Below are 20,512 nucleotides of genomic sequence, written 5' to 3'. Positions count from 1 at the left end.
TCTCCCTCCCTCTCTCTCTCCCTCCCTCCCTCTCTCCCTCCCTCTCTCCCTCCCTCTCTCCCTCCCTCCCTCCCTCTCTCTCTCTCTCTCTCTCTCTCTCTCTCTCTCTCCCTCTCTCTCTCCCTCCCTCTCTCTCTCTCTCCCTCTCTCTCTCCCTCCCTCCCTCCCTCCCTCCCTCCCTCCCTCCCTCCCTCCCTCCCTCCCTCCCTCCCTCTCCTCCATGCCGGGGTTCGATGACACAGCACTCCATTCTCCCTCTCTCCTCCCTCACTCCCTCCCTAACCTCCCTCCCTCTGGTCATCCCTCCTTCCCCTCCTCATGGTTCAGCATAGCTCTGACGCAGGTTTTGACAGTCTCTCCCTTTCTGTGGGATAGAGAACATGCTACATTAATCAGCCTCTTAGCCACACCACTTATGTCATGATCTCTCTCTCTGACCCAGACCCACCCAGTGGACAATTTACAGCTTACCCCAGTAACCTCATACTACACTCTTAGAGAAGAAGGTGCTATCTAGAAGGTTCTTCAGCTGTCACCATAGGAGAACCCCTTGAAAAAACATTTTGGTTCCAGGTAGAATAATTTTGGGCTCCATGTGGAACCAATCCTACAGAGGGTTATACAATGGGACCCAAAAGTGTTCTTCCTGGAACCAAAGGGGTTCTCCTTTGGGGACAGCTGAAGATCCCTGAAGGACCCTTTCTTCCAAGAGTGTACTGTACATCTCTCTCTCTCTTTTTGTCTCTCTCTCATCTCTCTATCTATCTCTCTCTGTCTCTCTCTCTCTTTTTGTCTCTATCTATTTCTCTCTGTCTTTCTGTCTCTCGTTCGCTCTCTCTCTCTCTCTGTCTCTCTCTGTCTCTCTTTCTCTCTGTCTCTTTCTCTCTCTCTCTCTTTTTGTCTCTCTCTCTCTCTGTCTCTCTTTCTCTCTGTCTCTTTCTCTCTCTCTCTCTCTCTCTCTCTCTCTCTCTCTCTCTCTCTCTCTCTCTCTCTCTCTCTCTTTTTGTCTCTCTCTCTCTCTCTGTCTCTCATCTCTCTATATATCTCTCTCTGTCTCTCTTTCACTCTCTCTCTCTCTATCTTTTTGTCTCTCTTTATCCATCTCTCTCTGTCTCTCTTTCTCATCTCTCTATCTCTCTTTGTTTATCTCTCTCTCCACCTCCACCCCTACATCTCCTCTCCTCTCTCCCCCACATCTTCTCCCCTCCTCATCTCCTTTTCTCTCCATATCTGTCTATTGTGTGAGCAGCATCTCAGAGGACAGCCATAAAGCGTTAATGTTGTTGTTACATGTTTTGGTTCCCTGTTGATCCTGTGCCCAGTTGATTTGTTCTGAGCTGAAGCTGAAGAATTCAACGTTTCAGCAGTTTGAGTCCCAAATAACATGCTATTCCCTACATAGAGAGGCCATGTAGTGTTTAAAGGAAGGCTGTTAGCTAGTTTAATGGAAGTCTGTCAGCTGGTATAAAGGAAGGCTGTTAATGTCAGCTAGTTTAAAGGAAGGCTGTTAATGTCAGCTAGTTTAATGGAAGTCTGTCAGCTAGTATAAAGGAAGGCTGTTAGCTGGTATAAAGGAAGGCTGTTAGCTGGTATAAAGGAAGGCTGTTAGCTGGTATAAAGGAAGGCTGTTAGCTGGTATAAAGGAAGGCTGTTAGCTGGTATAAAGGAAGGCTGTTAGCTGGTATAAAGGAAGGCTGTTAGCTGGTATAAAGGAAGGCTGTCAGCTGGTATAAAGGAAGGCTGTTAGCTGGTATAAAGGAAGGCTGTTAGCTGGTATAAAGGAAGGCTGTTAGCTGGTATAAAGGAAGGCTGTCAGCTGGTATAAAGGAAGGCTGTCAGCTGGTATAAAGGAAGGCTGTCAGCTGGTATAAAGGAAGGCTGTTAATGTCAGCTGGTATAAAGGAATGCTGTCAGCTGGTATAAAGGAAGGCTGTTAGCTGGTATAAAGGAAGGCTGTTAGCTGGTATAAAGGAAGGCTGTTAGCTAGTATAAAGGAAGGCTGTTAATGTCAGCTAGTATAAAAGAAGGCTGTCAGCTAGTTTAAAGGAAGGCTGTTAGCTGGTATAAAGGAAGGCTGTTAATGTCAGCTAGTATAAAAGAAGGCTGTCAGCTAGTTTAAAGGAAGGCTGTTAATGTTAGCTAGTATAAAGGAAGGCTGTTAATGTCAGATAGTTTAACGGAAGGCTGTTAATGTCAGCTAGTATAAAGGAAGGCTGTTAATGTCAGCTAGTTTAAAGGAAGGCTGTCAGCTAGTTTAAAGGAATGCTGTGGATGTCAGCTTCTTTAACCTCTCTTGGCTATGTGGGACGTTAGCGTTCCACCTCTTCAACAGCCAGTAAAACTGCTGAGCACCAAATTCAAATACAGAAATACTCATTATAAAAATTCAGAAAACAAAACAGATTTTACATAGGTTTAAAGATGAACTTCTTGTGAATCCAACCACGTTGTCAGATTTAAAAAATGCTTTACGGCGAAAGCATACCTTACGATTATTTGAGAACATAGCCCACTAGACAATTCATTACAAACAGTAACCAGCCAAGTAGAACAGTCAGAGTCAGAAATAGAGATAAAATGAATCCCTTACCTTAGATGATCTTCATATGGTTGCACTAAGCAGACATTCATTTACTCAATAAATGTTTCTATTGTTGTATATAAAGTCTCTTTATAAACAAAAACCTCTGTTTTGTTCGCGCGTTTTCTCCAGTAATCCACAGGCTCAAACGCAGTCAAAACAGGAAGACAAAAAAATCCAAATTGTATCCGTAAAGTTCATAGAAATATGTAAAACAATGTTTATATTCAATCCTCAGGTTGTTTTTAGCCTAAATAATCGATAATATTTCAACCGAACAATAACGTCGTAAATTTAAAAGGTAAACAAGAATTGCTCTGTCTCTCTGTCAGCGCATGAAAAAGCTCTGCGACACTTTAGTGTCCAGTCATTCTGAATGCTCTTATTCCCTCATTTTTCAGAATACAAGCCTGAAACTATTTCTAAAGACTGTTGACATCTAGTGGAAGGCATAGAAACTGCAGTTTGAGTCCTAAGTCAATGGATACTGTAATGGCATGGAATAGAAAACGACAAAACCAAAAAAATAACTACTTCCTGAATGGATTTTCCCAGGTTTTCGCCTGCCATATCAGTTCTGTTATACTCACAGACACTATTTTAACAGTTTTGGAAACTTTAGAGTGTTTTCTATCCAAATCTACCAGTTATAAGCATATCATCTGGGCCCGAGAAGCAGGCAGTTTAAATTGGGCATGCATTTCATCCAAAATTCCGAATGCTGCCCCCTACCCTAGAGAAGTTAAAGGAAGGCTGTTAATGTCAGCGATATTAGAGTTTTTGACAGATAGGTAAGATTAGAGAAAGGTAAGAGTAGAGAAAGGTATGTTTGAGTACGTGAATACAGCAATAAGGTAGATGTAGTGAGTGTTTACTGACTATTTGTTTACAGAGAAATGAAAAGTTCTGCTTTGTTGTTTAGCGATAGCATAACATCCAGCTAGACATGAAGAAACACGATCACAGATACACAGACAACGTTACAAATGGCACCATATTCCCTTAATAGTGCACTACTTTTGACCCTGTGAACAGATTTGTTAACTAATGTTGTTAATAAACAATAAAAAGAGTGCTGTTAGGTGAATCAGAAGCAGTAGAGCTTTGTAAACACAAAGGGAGTAATGAAGTGTTAAGAGACCGACGCACTCGTGCTCAAATCTAAGTAACATATTTTAAAAATCCCATCACAACCTGTCAGTTTAAGCAGTTTAATCCACCTGTGTCGTCAGTTTAATCCACCTGTGTCGTCAGTTTAATCCACCTATGTCGTCAGTTTAATCCACCTGTGTCGTCAGTTTAATCCACCTGTGTCGTCAGTTTAATCCACCTATGTCGTCAGTTTAATCCACCTATGTCGTCAGTTTAATCCACCTGTGTCGTCAGTTTAATCCACCTATGTCGTCAGTTTAATCCACCTATGTCGTCAGTTTAATCCACCTGTGTCGTCAGTTTAATCCACCTGTGTCGTCAGTTTAATCCACCTATGTCGTCAGTTTAATCCACCTATGTCGTCAGTTTAATCCACCTGTGTCGTCAGTTTAATCCACCTATGTCGTCAGTTTAATCCACCTATGTCGTCAGTTTAATCCACCTGTGTCGTCAGTTTAATCCACCTGTGTCGTCAGTTTAATCCACCTATGTCGTCAGTTTAATCCACCTGTGGCGTCAGTTTAATCCACCTATGTCGTCAGTTTAATCCACCTGTGTCGTCAGTTTAATCCACCTGTGTCGTCAGTGTAATCCACCTGTGTCGTCAGTTTAATCCACCTATGTCGTCAGTTTAATCCACCTATGTCGTCAGTTTAATCCACCTGTGTCGTCAGTTTAATCCACCTGTGTCGTCAGTGTAATCCACCTGTGTCGTCAGTTTAATCCACCTATGTCGTCAGTTTAATCCACCTATGTCGTCAGTTTAATCCACCTGTGTCGTCAGTTTAATCCACCTATGTCGTCCTTCCGCATTTACAATGGACATTTGCAAAGCTACAGCGCTGTTTGTCAGACCAGGAGACATCCCGTCTTTTCACAAAAACATCTGGAGAGTCCAAACTAATACGACCTCACACGATGGTGTTCTCCGTTTTGCTCTACGACCCGCACACCTGTCACGGGACTCAGCTGAAGTAACCCATACAAATGAATGGAAGAATGGAGAAATACTCTCTATATATAGATATTAACCCTTCATCTGAAGGTAACCCATACAAATGAATGGTAGTATGGAGATATATATAGATATTAACCCTCTGAAGGTAACCCATACAAATGAATGGTAGTATGGAGGTAGTTTAGTGCCAACAGAAATTAGAGGTTAAATATGTGTATCAAGAACTGACAGGAAAGTTAACTGTACAATCTGCTTCCTGCCGTTTTAGGAGAGGCATAATCTACAGTATTTCTATTAAAAAAACTTTAAATCTCAGCTTCTTAACCAGATCATCTGAACCATTCAATGAACAAGTAGTCCAGCAGATTAATTGTTTTATTTGTGAGAATTAGAGAACAACATGCATTTAGTCTTGCCCACATTAATTACACGTTTTAAACATGTCAGGGTCTTTAGTAAGGCAACAAAGTCAGATTGCAGCTCTAACAATGCCTTGTCTACAGTCCAAACAGCTCTATAGATCCACCCCAACTAGTGACCAGCGGAGGAGATGGTTAACAATGCCTTGTCTACAGTCCAAACAGCTCTATAGATCCACCCCAACTAGTGACCAGCGGAGGAGATGGTTAACAATGCCTTGTCTACAGTCTCACTGGCCTGTTAAAACAACCCACATTCCTCCATCAGTCTCACTGGCCTGTTACACAACCCACATTCCTCCATCAGTCTCACTGGCCTGTTACACAACCCACATTCCTCCATCAGTCTCACTGGCCTGTTAAAACAACCCACATGTCCCACTGGCCTGTTACACCACCCACATTCCTCCATCAGTCTCACTGGCCTGTTACACAACCCACATTCCTCCATCAGTCTCACTGGCCTGTTACACAACCCACATCTCTCCATCAGTCCCACTGGCCTGTTACACAACCCACATGTCCCACTGGCCTGTTACACAACCCACATTCCTCCATCAGTCTCACTGGCCTGTTACACAACCCACATTCCTCCATCAGTCTCACTGGCCTGTTACACAACCCACATTCCTCCATCAGTCTCACTGGCCTGTTACACAACCCACATTCCTCCATCAGTCTCACTGGCCTGTTACACAACCCACATTCCTCCATCAGTCTCACTGGCCTGTAACACCACCCACATTCCTCCATCAGTCTCACTGGCCTGTTACACCACCCACATTCCTCCATCAGTCTCACTGGCCTGTAACACCACCCACATTCCTCCATCAGTCTCACTGGCCTGTTAAAACAACCCACATCTCTCCATCAGTCTCACTGGCCTGTTACACCACCCACATTCCTCCATCAGTCTCACTGGCCTGTTACACCACCCACATTCCTCCATCAGTCTCACTGGCCTGTAACACCACCCACATTCCTCCATCAGTCTCACTGGCCTGTTACACCACCCACATTCCTCCATCAGTCTCACTGGCCTGTAACACCACCCACAATCCCTCCATCAGTCTCACTGGCCTGTTACACCACCCACATCTCTCCATCAGTCTCACTGGCCTGTTACACAACCCACATCTCTCCATCAGTCTCACTGGCCTGGGGGCCTTAACCCCCACACCCACAGCTAGGAGAGTATGTTGCCTGGGGGGGGGGGGGGGAATGGAAGGTAGAAGGAAAGGGAGGGATGGGGAAAGGGAGGGAGGGGTAATGGGAGAATGGGAGAGAGGGTGAAAGGGAGGGAGGGGTAATGGGAGAATGTGAGAGAGGGTGAAAGGGAGGGAGGGGTAATGGGAGAATGGAAGGGGTAATGGGAGAATGGAAGAGAGGGTGAAAGGGATGTAGGGGTAATGGGAGAATGGGAGAATGGGAGAGAGGGTGAAAGGGATGTAGGGGTAATGGGAGAATGGGAGAATGGGAGAGAGGGTGAAAGGGATGGAGGGGTAATGGGAGAATGGGAGAATGGGAGAGAGGGTGAAAGGGATGTAGGGGTAATGGGAGAATGGGAGAGAGGGTGAAAGGGAGGGAGGGGTAATGGGAGAATGGGAGAATGGGAGAGAGGGTGAAAGGGATGTAGGGGTAATGGGAGAATGGGAGAGAGGGTGAAAGGGAGGGAGGGGTAATGGGAGAATGGAAGGGGTAATGGGAGAATGGGAGAGAGGGTGAAAGGGATGTAGGGGTAATGGGAGAATGGGAGAATGGGAGAGAGGGTGAAAGGGATGTAGGGGTAATGGGAGAATGGGAGAATGGGAGAGAGGGTGAAAGGGATGTAGGGGTAATGGGAGAATGGGAGAGAGGGTGAAAGGGAGGGAGGGGTAATGGGAGAATGGGAGAGAGGGTGAAAGGGAGGGAGGTGTAATGGGAGAATGGGAGAATGGGAGAGAGGGTGAAAGGGATGTAGGGGTAATGGGAGAATGGGAGAATGGGAGAGAGGGTGAAAGGGATGTAGGGGTAATGGGAGAATGGGAGAATGGGAGGGAGGGTGAAAGGGAGGGAGGGGTAATGGGAGAATGGGAGAGAGGGCGAAAGGGAGGGAGGGGTATTGGGAGAATGGGAGAGAGGGTGAAAGGGAGGGAGGGGTAATGGGAGAATGGGAGAGAGGGTGAAAGGGAGGGAGGGGTAATGGGAGAATGGGAGAGAGGGTGAAAGGGAGGGAGGGGTAATGGGAGAATGGGAGGGAGGGTGAAAGGGATGAGGGGGGTATTGGGAGAATGGGAGAGAGGGTGAAAGGGCGGGAGGGAGTGTCAGAAGATGACATCTATTGTTATTAATGAGGTTCTGAAAATTCTCAGCTGGGTGCATCCAGACAAGCTGTTCAGGTGTGAAACAGCGCCAGACTGCTGTGAGTGTGTGTCAGAGCCAGGATGCCTGGTCATAAAGTAGACACATAAACACAGACCAACCACAGATCAGAGAGGAGATCAGAGAGAGAACATCTCACTCATTAGAGCAGAGAGAGAAGATCTCACTCGTTAGAGCAGAGAGAGAGACTGAGAAAGGAGAAGATTCTCATTACCACAACTCACTGCCAATGCGGGGAGGGAGAGAGGGAAGGAGAGAGTAAGCGAGAATTAGAACTCACTGCCCATGTGCAGAGAAAGAGAGAGGGATATGATGGTCATTAGAACTCACTGCCCATGTGCAGAGAAAGAGAGAGGGATATGATGGTCATTAGAACTCACTGCCCATGTGCAGAGAAAGAGAGAGGGATTTGATGGTCATTGGAACTCACTGCCCATGTGCAGAGAAAGAGAGAGGGAGGTGATGGTCATTAGAACTCACTGCCCATGTGCAGAGAAAGAGAGAGGGATGTGATGGTCATTAGAACTCACTGCCCATGTGCAGAGAAAAAGAGAGGTATGATGGTCATTAGAACTCACTGCCCATGTGCAGAGAAAGAGAGAGGTATGATGGTCATTAGAACTCACTGCCCATGTGCAGAGAAAGAGAGAGGGGTGTGATGGTCATTAGAACTCACTGCCCATGTGCAGAGAAAGAGAGAGGGATTTGATGGTCATTGGAACTCACTGCCCATGTGCAGAGAAAGAGAGAGGGATGTGATGGTCATTAGAACTCACTGCCCATGTGCAGAGAAAGAGAGAGGGATTTGATGGTCATTGGAACTCACTGCCCATGTGCAGAGAAAGAGAGAGGGGTGTGATGGTCATTAGAACTCACTGCCCATGTGCAGAGAAAGAGAGAGGGATGTGATGGTAATTAGAACTCACTGCCCATGTGCAGAGAAAGAGAGAGGGATGTGATGGTCATTAGAACTCACTGCCCATGTGCAGAGAAAGAGAGAGGGATTTGATGGTCATTGGAACTCACTGCCCATGTGCAGAGAAAGAGAGAGGGGTATGATGGTCATTAGAACTCACTGCCCATGTGCAGAGAAAGAGAGAGGTATGATGGTCATTAGAACTCACTGCCCATGTGCAGAGAAAGAGAGAGGTATGATGGTCATTAGAACTCACTGCCCACGTGCAGAGAAAGAGAGAGGGGTGTGATGGTCATTAGAACTCACTGCCCATGTGCAGAGAAAGAGAGAGGGATGTGATGGTCATTAGAACTCACTGCCCATGTGCAGAGAAAGAGAGAGGGATTTGATGGTCATTGGAACTCACTGCCCATGTGCAGAGAAAGAGAGAGGGAGGTGATGGTCATTAGAACTCACTGCCCATGTGCAGAGAAAGAGAGAGGGATGTGATGGTCATTAGAACTCACTGCCCATGTGCAGAGAAAGAGAGAGGTATGATGGTCATTAGAACTCACTGCCCATGTGCAGAGAAAGAGAGAGGTATGATGGTCATTAGAACTCACTGCCCATGTGCAGAGAAAGAGAGAGGGGTGTGATGGTCATTAGAACTCACTGCCCATGTGCAGAGAAAGAGAGAGGGATTTGATGGTCATTGGAACTCACTGCCCATGTGCAGAGAAAGAGAGAGGGATGTGATGGTCATTAGAACTCACTGCCCATGTGCAGAGAAAGAGAGAGGGATTTGATGGTCATTGGAACTCACTGCCCATGTGCAGAGAAAGAGAGAGGGGTGTGATGGTCATTAGAACTCACTGCCCATGTGCAGAGAAAGAGAGAGGGATGTGATGGTATTAGAACTCACTGCCCATGTGCAGAGAAAGAGAGAGGGATGTGATGGTCATTAGAACTCACTGCCCATGTGCAGAGAAAGAGAGAGGGATTTGATGGTCATTGGAACTCACTGCCCATGTGCAGAGAAAGAGAGAGGGGTATGATGGTAATTAGAACTCACTGCCCATGTGCAGAGAAAGAGAGAGGTATGATGGTCATTAGAACTCACTGCCCATGTGCAGAGAAAGAGAGAGGGATTTGATAGTCATTAGAACTCACTGCCCATGTGCAGAGAAAGAGAGAGGTATGATGGTCATTAGAACTCACTGCCCATGTGCAGAGAAAGAGAGAGGTATGATGGTCATTAGAACTCACTGCCCATGTGCAGAGAAAGAGAGAGGTATGATGGTCATTAGAACTCACTGCCCATGTGCAGAGAAAGAGAGAGGTATGATGGTCATTAGAACTCACTGCCCACGTGCAGAGAAAGAGAGAGGGGTATGATGGTCATTAGAACTCACTGCCCATGTGCAGAGAAAGAGAGAGGTATGATTGTCATTAGAACTCACGGCCCATGTGCAGAGAAAGAGAGGTATGATGGTCATTAGAACTCACTGCCCATGCGCAGGTTGATCTGGTCCCGTCGTTCTCCGTTGGGGTTCTGAAAGCAGCTGTAAAGTCCGTTGTTAGAGAGGTCCACCTCCATCAGTATGAGTCTAGACCCCTCCTCCCGATGGTGTGCCTTCACGTCCGTCCCGTTTACCTTCCACGTCACGCTGGCATCGCTGTCCAGAGAGCCACACCTCATGGTCACGTCCCCACCCATAAGCTCATACTGAATACTGGCTCCTAGAGGAGAGAGGAGCAGGGTGCAGTAACTACACTGTTACAACTGATACTACACAGTTACTACACAGTTACCGCACAGTTACTACACTGTTACCACACTGTTACCACACTGTTACCACACCGTTACCACACCGTTACCACACCGTTACCACACCGTTACCACACCGTTACTACACCGTTACCACACCGTTACCACACCGTTACCACACCGTTACCACACCGTTACCACACCGTTACCACACTGTTACTACACCGTTACCACACCGTTACCACACCGTTACTACACCGTTACCACACCGTTACCACACCGTTACTACACCGTTACCACACCGTTACCACACCGTTACTACACCGTTACCACACCGTTACCACACCGTTACCACACCGTTACTACACCGTTACCACACCGTTACCACACTGTTACTACACCGTTACCACACCGTTACCACACCGTTACTACACCGTTACCACACCGTTACCACACCGTTACTACACCGTTACCACACCGTTACCACACCGTTACTACACCGTTACCACACCGTTACCACACCGTTACCACACCGTTACCACACTGTTACTACACTGTTACTACACAGTTACTACACTGTTACTACACTGTTACCACACTGTTACTACACTGTTACCACACTGTTACTACACCGTTACCACACTGTTACTACACCGTTACCACACCGTTACCACACTGTTACTACACTGTTACTACACAGTTACTACACTGTTACTACACTGTTACCACACTGTTACTACACTGTTACTACACTTTAACTACACTGTTACTACACTGTTACTACACTTTTACTACACTGTTACAACTGATACTACACAGTTACTACACAGTTACTACACAGTTACTACACTGTCACTGCACTGCCACTGCACTGTTACCACAATGTTACTACACTGTTACTACACTTTAACTACACTGTTACTACACTGTTACTACACTTTTACTACACTGTTACAACTGATACTACACAGTTACTACACAGTTACTACACAGTTACTACACTGTCACTGCACTGCCACTACACTGTTACCACAATGTTACTACACTGTTACTACTGTTACTACACAGTTAGTACACTGTTACTACAATGTTACTACACTGTTAATACACTGTTAATACACTGTTACTACACAGTTACTATGCTGTTACTACACTGTTACTACACAGTTACTACACTGTTACTACACAGTTACTACACTGTTACTACACAGTTACTACACTGTTACTACACAGTTACTACACTGTTACTACACAGTTACTACACTGTTACTACAATGTTACTATGCTGTTACTACACTGTTACCACACAGTTACTACACTGTTACTACACAGTTACTACACTGTTACTACACAGTTACTACACTGTTACTACAATGTTACTACACTGTTACTACTGTTACTACACTGTTACTACACAGTTACAACTTATACTACACAGTTAATACACAGTTACTACACTGTCACTGAACTGCCACTACACTGTCACCACAATGTTACTACACTGTTACTACACAGTTACTACACTGTTACTACACTGTTACTACACTGTTAATACACTGTCACTACACGGTCACTACACGGTCACTACACGGTTACTACAGTCACTACACTGTCACTATACTGCCACTACACTGTCACCATACTGTCACCATACTGCCACTACACTGTCACCATACTGCCACTATACTGCCACAATACTGTCACCATACTGTCACAATACTGCTACCATGTTGCCACTACACTGTCACCATACTGCCACTACACTGTCACCATACTGCCACCATACTGCCACCATACTGTCACCATACTGCCACTACACTGTCACCATACTGTCACTATACTGTCACCATACTGTTACTACAGTGTCACCATACTGCCACTACACTGTCACCATACTGTCACTATACTGTCACCATACTGTTACTACAGTGTCACCATACTGTTACTACAGTGTCACTATACTGCCACTACACTGTCACCATACTGTCACCATACTGCCACTACACTGTCACCATACTGTCACCATACTGTCACTACAGTGTCACCATACTGTCACCATACTGTCACCATACTGTTACTACAGTGTCACCATACTGTCACCATACTGTCACCATACTGTTACTACAGTGTCACCATACTGTCACCATACTGTCACCATACTGTCACTACAGTGTCACCATACTGTCACCATACTGCCACTATACTGCCACAATACTGCCACTACACTGTCACCATACTGTCACCATACTGCCACTACACTGTCACCATACTGCCACTATACTGTCACCATACTGTCACCATACTGTCACTACAGTGTCACCATACTGTCACCATACTGCCACTATACTGCCACAATACTGCCACTACACTGTCACCATACTGTCACCATACTGCCACCATACTGTCACCATACTGTCACTACAGTGTCACCATACTGTCACCATACTGTCACCATACTGTTACTACAGTGTCACCATACTGTCACCATACTGCCACCATACTGTCACCATACTGTCACCATACTGCCACTACACTGTCACCATACTGTTACTATACTGCCACTACACTGTCACCATACTGCCACTATACTGTCACCATACTGTCACCATACTGTCACCATACTGGCACTATACTGCCACTATACTGTCACCATACTGCAACTATACTGTCACCATACTGTCACCATACTGTCACCATACTGCCACTACACTGTCACAATACTGTCACCATACTGTCACCATACTGCCACTATACTGTCACCACACTGTCACCATACTGTCACCATACTGCCACCATACTGTCACCATACTGCCACCATACTGCCACTACACTGTCACCATACTGCCACTACACTGTCACCATACTGTCACCATACTGCCACTACACTGTCACCATACTGCCACTACACTGTCACCATACTGTCACCATACTGTCACCATACTGCCACTATACTGTCACCACACTGTCACCATACTGTCACCATACTGTCACCATACTGTCACCATACTGCCACTACACTGTCACCATACTGCCACTACACTGTCACCATACTGTCACCATACTGTCACCATACTGCCACTACACTGTCACCATACTGCCACTACACTGTCACCAAACTGTCACCATACTGTCACCATACTGCCACTACACTGTCACCATACTGTCACCATACTGTCACCACACTGTCACCATACTGTCACCATACTGTCACCATACTGTCACTATACTGCCACTACACTGTCACCATACTGCCACTACACTGTCACCATACTGTCACCATACTGTCACCATACTGCCACTATACTGTCACCACACTGTCACCATACTGTCACCATACTGTCACCATACTGTCACCATACTGTCACCATACTGCCACTACACTGTCACCATACTGCCACTACACTGTCACCATACTGTCACCATACTGCCACTACACTGTCACCATACTGCCACTACACTGTCACCAAACTGTCACCATACTGTCACTATACTGCCACTACACTGTCACCATACTGTCACCATACTGTCACCATACTGTCACCACACTGTCACCATACTGTCACCATACTGTCACCATACTGTCACTATACTGTCACCATACTGTCACCACACTGTCACCATACTGTCACCATACTGCCACTACACTGTCACCATACTGCCACTATACTGCCACTATACTGTCACCATACTGCCACTACACTGTCACCGTACTGTCACCATACTGCCACCATACTGTCACCATACTGCCACTACACTGTCACCATACTGTCACCATACTGTTACTACACTGTCACCATACTGTCACCATACTGCCACTACACTGTCACCATACTGCCACAATACTGTCACCATACTGTCACTACACTGTCACCATACTGTCACTACACTGCCACTATACTGTCACCATACTGTTACTACACTGTCACCATACTGTCACCATACTGCCACTACACTGTCACCATACTGCCACTATACTGTCACCATACTGTTACTACACTGTCACCATACTGTCACCATACTGTCACTAGAGTGTCACCATACTGTCACCAGGCTGTCACTACAGTGTCACCATACTGTCACCATACTGTCACTACAGTGTCACCATACTGTCACCATACTGTCACCATACTGTCACTATACTGTCACCATACTGTCACCATACTGCCACCATACTGCCACTACACTGTCACCATACTGCCACTACACTGTCACCATACTGTCACCATACTGCCACGACACTGTCACCATACTGTCACCATACTGTCACTACAGTGTCACCATACTGTCACCATACTGTCACCATACTGTCACTATACTGTCACCATACTGTCACCATACTGCCACCATACTGCCACTACACTGTCACCATACTGTCACCATACTGTCACCATACTGTCACTATACTGTCACCATACTGTCACCATACTGCCACCATACTGCCACTACACTGTCACCATACTGTCACTACACTGTCACCATACTGCCACTACACTGTCACCATACTGCCACTACACTGTCACCATACTGCCACTATACTGTCACTTTACTGCCACTACACTGTCACCATACTGCCACTACACTGTCACCATACTGTCACTACACTGTCACCATACTGCCACTACACTGTCACCATACTGCCACTATACTGTCACCATACTGCCACCATTCTGCCACTACACTGTCACCATACTGTCACCATACTGCCACTATACTGTCACCATACTGCCACTACACTGTCACCATACTGTCACCATACTGTCACCACACTGTCACCATACTGTCACTACAGTGTCACCATACTGCCACTACACTGTCACCATACTGCCACTACACTGTCACCATACTGTCACCATACTGTCACCATACTGCCACTACACTGTCACCATACTGTCACCATACTGCCACTATACTGTCACCATACTGCCACTACACTGTTACTATACTGCCACTATACTGTCACCATACTGCCACTACACTGTCACCATACTGTCACTACACTGCCACTATACTGTCACCATACTGTTACTACACTGTCACTATACTGTCACCATACTGTTACTACACTGTCACCATACTGTCACCATACTATCATGATGACTGTATTGATTACTGTATTGATTACTGTATTGATGACTATATTGATGACTATATTGATGACTTTATTGATGACTGTATTGATGACTATATTGATGACTGTATTGATGACTATATTGATGACTGTATTGATGACTATATTGATGACTGTATTGATGACTATATTGATGACTGTATTGATGACTATCATGATGACTGTATTGATGACTATATTGATGACTGTATTGATGACTATATTGATGACTGTATTGATGACTATATTGATTACTGTATTGATGACTATCATGATGACTGTATTGATGACTATATTGATGACTGTATTGATGACTATATTGATGACTGTATTGATGACTATATTGATGACTGTATTGATGACTATATTGATTACTGTATTGATTACTATATTGATGACTATATTGATTACTGTATTGATGACTGTATTGATTACTGTATTGATGACTATATTGATGACTGTAGTGATGACTGTATTGATGACTATATTGATTACTATCATGATGACTGTATTGATGACTATATTGATGACTGTATTGATGACTGTAGTGATGACTGTAGTGATGACTATATTGATGACTATATTGATGACTGTATTGATGACTATCATGATGACTATATTGATGACTATATTGATGACTATATTGATGACTGTATTGATGACTATCATGATGACTGTATTGATGACTATATTGATGACTATATTGATGACTGTATTGATGACTATCATGATGACTATATTGATGACTATATTGATGACTATATTGATGACTGTATTGATGACTATCATGATGACTGTATTGATGACTGTATTGATTACTATCATGATGACTGTATTGATGACTATATTGATTACTGTATTGATGACTATCATGATGACTGTATTGATGACTGTATTGATTACTATCATGATGACTGTATTGATGACTGTATTGATTACTGTATTGATGACTGTATTGATGACTATATTGATGACTGTATTGATGACTATCATGATGACTGTATTGATGACTGTATTAATTACTATCATGATGACTGTATTGATGACTATATTGATTACTGTATTGATGACTATCATGATGACTGTATTGATGACTGTATTGATTACTATCATGATGACTGTATTGATGACTGTATTGATGACTGTATTGATGACTACATTGATGACTATCATGATGACTATATTGATGACTATATTGATGACTTTATTGATGACTGTATTGATTACTGTATTGATGACTGTATTGATGACTGTATTGATGACTATCATGATGACTGTATTGATGACTGTATTGATGACTATATTGATGACTGTATTGATGACTGTATTGATGACTATATTGATGACTGTATTGATGACTGTATTGATGACTACCATGATGACTGTATTGATGACTATATTGATGACTGTATTGATGACTATATTGATGACTGTATTGATGACTGTATTGATGACTATCATGATGACTGTATTGATGACTGTATTGATGACTATTTTGATGACTGTATTGATGACTATATTGATGACTATATTGATGACTGTATTGATGACTATCATGATGACTGTATTGATGACTGTATTGATGACTATTCTGATGACTGTATTGATGACTGTATTGATGACTACATTGATGACTATCATGATGACTGTATTGATGACTGTATTGATGACTATCATGATGACTGTATTGATGACTACATTGATGACTATCATGATGACTGTATTGATGACTGTATTGATGACTATTCTGATGACTACATTGATGACTATCATGATGACTGTATTGATGACTGTATTGATGACTACATTGATGACTATCATGATGACTGTATTGATGACTGTATTGATGACTATATTGATGACTGTATTGATGACTATATTGATGACTGTATTGATTACTGTATTGATGACTATATTGATGACTGTATTGATGACTATATTGATGACTGTATTGATGACTGTATTGATTACTACATTGATGACTATATTGATGACTGTATTGATGACTGTATTGATGACTGTATTGATGACTGTATTGATGACTATATTGATGACTGTATTGATGACTGTATTGATGACTATATTGATGACTATCATGATGACTATCATGATGACTGTATTGAGGACTGTATTGATGACTGTATTGATGACTGTATTGATGACTGTATTGATGACTATCATGATGACTGTATTGATGACTGTATTGATGACTATCATGATGACTGTATTGATGACTGTATTGATGACTATCATGATGACTGTATTGAGGACTGTATTGATGACTGTATTGATGACTGTATTGATGACTGTATTGATGACTATCATGATGACTGTATTGATGACTGTATTGATGACTATCATGATGACTGTATTGATGACTACATTGATGACTATCATGATGACTGTATTGATGACTGTATTGATGACTATCATGATGACTGTATTGATGACTGTATTGATGACTGTATTGAGGACTGTATTGATGACTGTATTGATGACTATCATGGTGACTATATTGATGACTATATTGATAACTGTATTGAGGACTGTATTGAGGACTGTATTGAGGACTGTATTGATGACTGTATTGATGACTATCATGATGACTATATTGATGACTGTATTGATGACTGTATTGATGACTGTATTGATGACTATCATGATGACTATATTGATGACTGTATTGATGACTGTATTGATGACTATCATGATGACTATATTGATGACTGTATTGATGACTGTATTGATGACTGTATTGATGACTGTATTGATGACTGTATTGATGACTATCATGATGACTATCATGATGACTGTATTGATGACTGTATTGATTACTATCATGATGACTGTATTGATGACTATATTGATGACTGTATTGAGGACTGTATTGAGGACTGTATTGATGACTGTATTGATGACTATCATGATGACTGTATTGATGACTGTATTGATGACTGTATTGATGACTATCATGATGACTATATTGATGACTGTATTGATGACTGTATTGATGACTGTATTGATGACTATATTGATTACTGTATTGAGGACTGTATTGAGGACTGTATTGATAACTGTATTGATAACTGTATTGATGACTGTATTGATGACTATATTGAGGACTGTATTGAGGACTGTATTGATGACTGTATTGATGACTGTATTGATTACTGTATTGATGACTATATTGATGACTGTATTGATGACTATAGATGACTGTATTGATGACTGTATTTGACTACATTGATGACTGTATTGATGACTGTATTGATGACTATCATGATGACTATATTGATGACTGTATTGATGACTATAGATGACTGTATTGATGACTATCATGATGACTGTATTGATGACTATATTGATGACTGTATTGATGACTATATTGATGACTATATTGATGACTATATTGATGACTATATTGATGACTATATTGATGACTATCATGATGACTGTATTGATGACTATATTGATGACTGTATTGATGACTATATTGATGACTATCATGATGACTGTATTGATGACTATATTGATGACTATATTGATGACTATCATGATGACTGTATTGATGACTATATTGATGACTATCATGATGACTGTATTGATGACTATATTGATGACTATATTGATGACTATATTGATGACTATCATGATGACTGTATTGATGACTATATTGATGACTATCATGATGACTGTATTGATGACTATATTGATGACTATATTCATGACTATCATGATGACTGTATTGATGACTGTATTGATGACTATATTGATGACTATATTGATGACTATCATGATGACTGTATTGATGACTATATTGATGACTGTATTGATGACTATCATGCTGACTGTATTGATGACTATCATGATGACTGTATTGATGACTGTATTGATGACTACATTGATGACTATCATGATGACTGTATTGATGACTGTATTGATGACTATCATGATGACTGTATTGATGACTACATTGATGACTATCATGATGACTGTATTGATGACTGTATTGATGACTATTCTGATGACTACATTGATGACTATCATGATGACTGTATTGATGACTGTATTGATGACTACATTGATGACTATCATGATGACTGTATTGATGACTGTATTGATGACTATATTGATGACTGTATTGATGACTATATTGATGACTGTATTGATTACTGTATTGATGACTATATTGATGACTGTATTGATGACTATATTGATGACTGTATTGATGACTGTATTGATTACTACATTGATGACTATCATGATGACTGTATTGATGACTGTATTGATGACTGTATTGATGACTGTATTGATGACTATATTGATGACTGTATTGATGACTGTATTGATGACTATATTGATGACTATCATGATGACTATCATGATGACTGTATTGAGGACTGTATTGATGACTGTATTGATGACTGTATTGATGACTGTATTGATGACTGTATTGATGACTATCATGATGACTGTATTGATGACTGTATTGATGACTATCATGATGACTGTATTGATGACTACATTGATGACTATCATGATGACTGTATTGATGACTGTATTGATGACTATCATGATGACTGTATTGATGACTGTATTGATGACTGTATTGAGGACTGTATTGATGACTGTATTGATGACTATCATGGTGACTATATTGATGACTATATTGATAACTGTATTGAGGACTGTATTGAGGACTGTATTGAGGACTGTATTGATGACTGTATTGATGACTATCATGATGACTATATTGATGACTGTATTGATGACTGTATTGATGACTGTATTGATGACTATCATGATGACTATATTGATGACTGTATTGATGACTGTATTGATGACTATCATGATGACTATATTGATGACTGTATTGATGACTGTATTGATGACTGTATTGATGACTGTATTGATGACTGTATTGATGACTATCATGATGACTATCATGATGACTGTATTGATGACTGTATTGATTACTATCATGATGACTGTATTGATGACTATATTGATGACTGTATTGAGGACTGTATTGAGGACTGTATTGATGACTGTATTGATGACTATCATGATGACTGTATTGATGACTGTATTGATGACTGTATTGATGACTATCATGATGACTATATTGATGACTGTATTGATGACTGTATTGATGACTGTATTGATGACTATATTGATTACTGTATTGAGGACTGTATTGAGGACTGTATTGATAACTGTATTGATAACTGTATTGATGACTGTATTGATGACTATATTGAGGACTGTATT

General features: G+C 42.2%; 1 protein-coding gene across 1 annotated transcript in view; it reads right to left on the bottom strand.

The window, feature by feature from the left end:
- Positions 1-20,512, bottom strand: part of LOC129818055 (ciliary neurotrophic factor receptor subunit alpha-like) — a 358,244-nt gene that overhangs the window by 116,318 nt on the left and 221,414 nt on the right. Inside the window, exon 3 of the mRNA XM_055873591.1 lies at positions 9,873-10,106. Within this exon, the coding sequence (XP_055729566.1) occupies positions 9,873-10,106 (234 nt within the window). The remainder of the gene's footprint in view (positions 1-9,872; positions 10,107-20,512) is intronic.

This window comes from Salvelinus fontinalis, chromosome 21, assembly GCF_029448725.1.
Source record: "Salvelinus fontinalis isolate EN_2023a chromosome 21, ASM2944872v1, whole genome shotgun sequence".
In the NCBI taxonomy this organism is placed as follows: domain Eukaryota; kingdom Metazoa; phylum Chordata; class Actinopteri; order Salmoniformes; family Salmonidae; genus Salvelinus; species Salvelinus fontinalis.
This window is presented reverse-complemented; position numbering and strand designations above follow the sequence as displayed.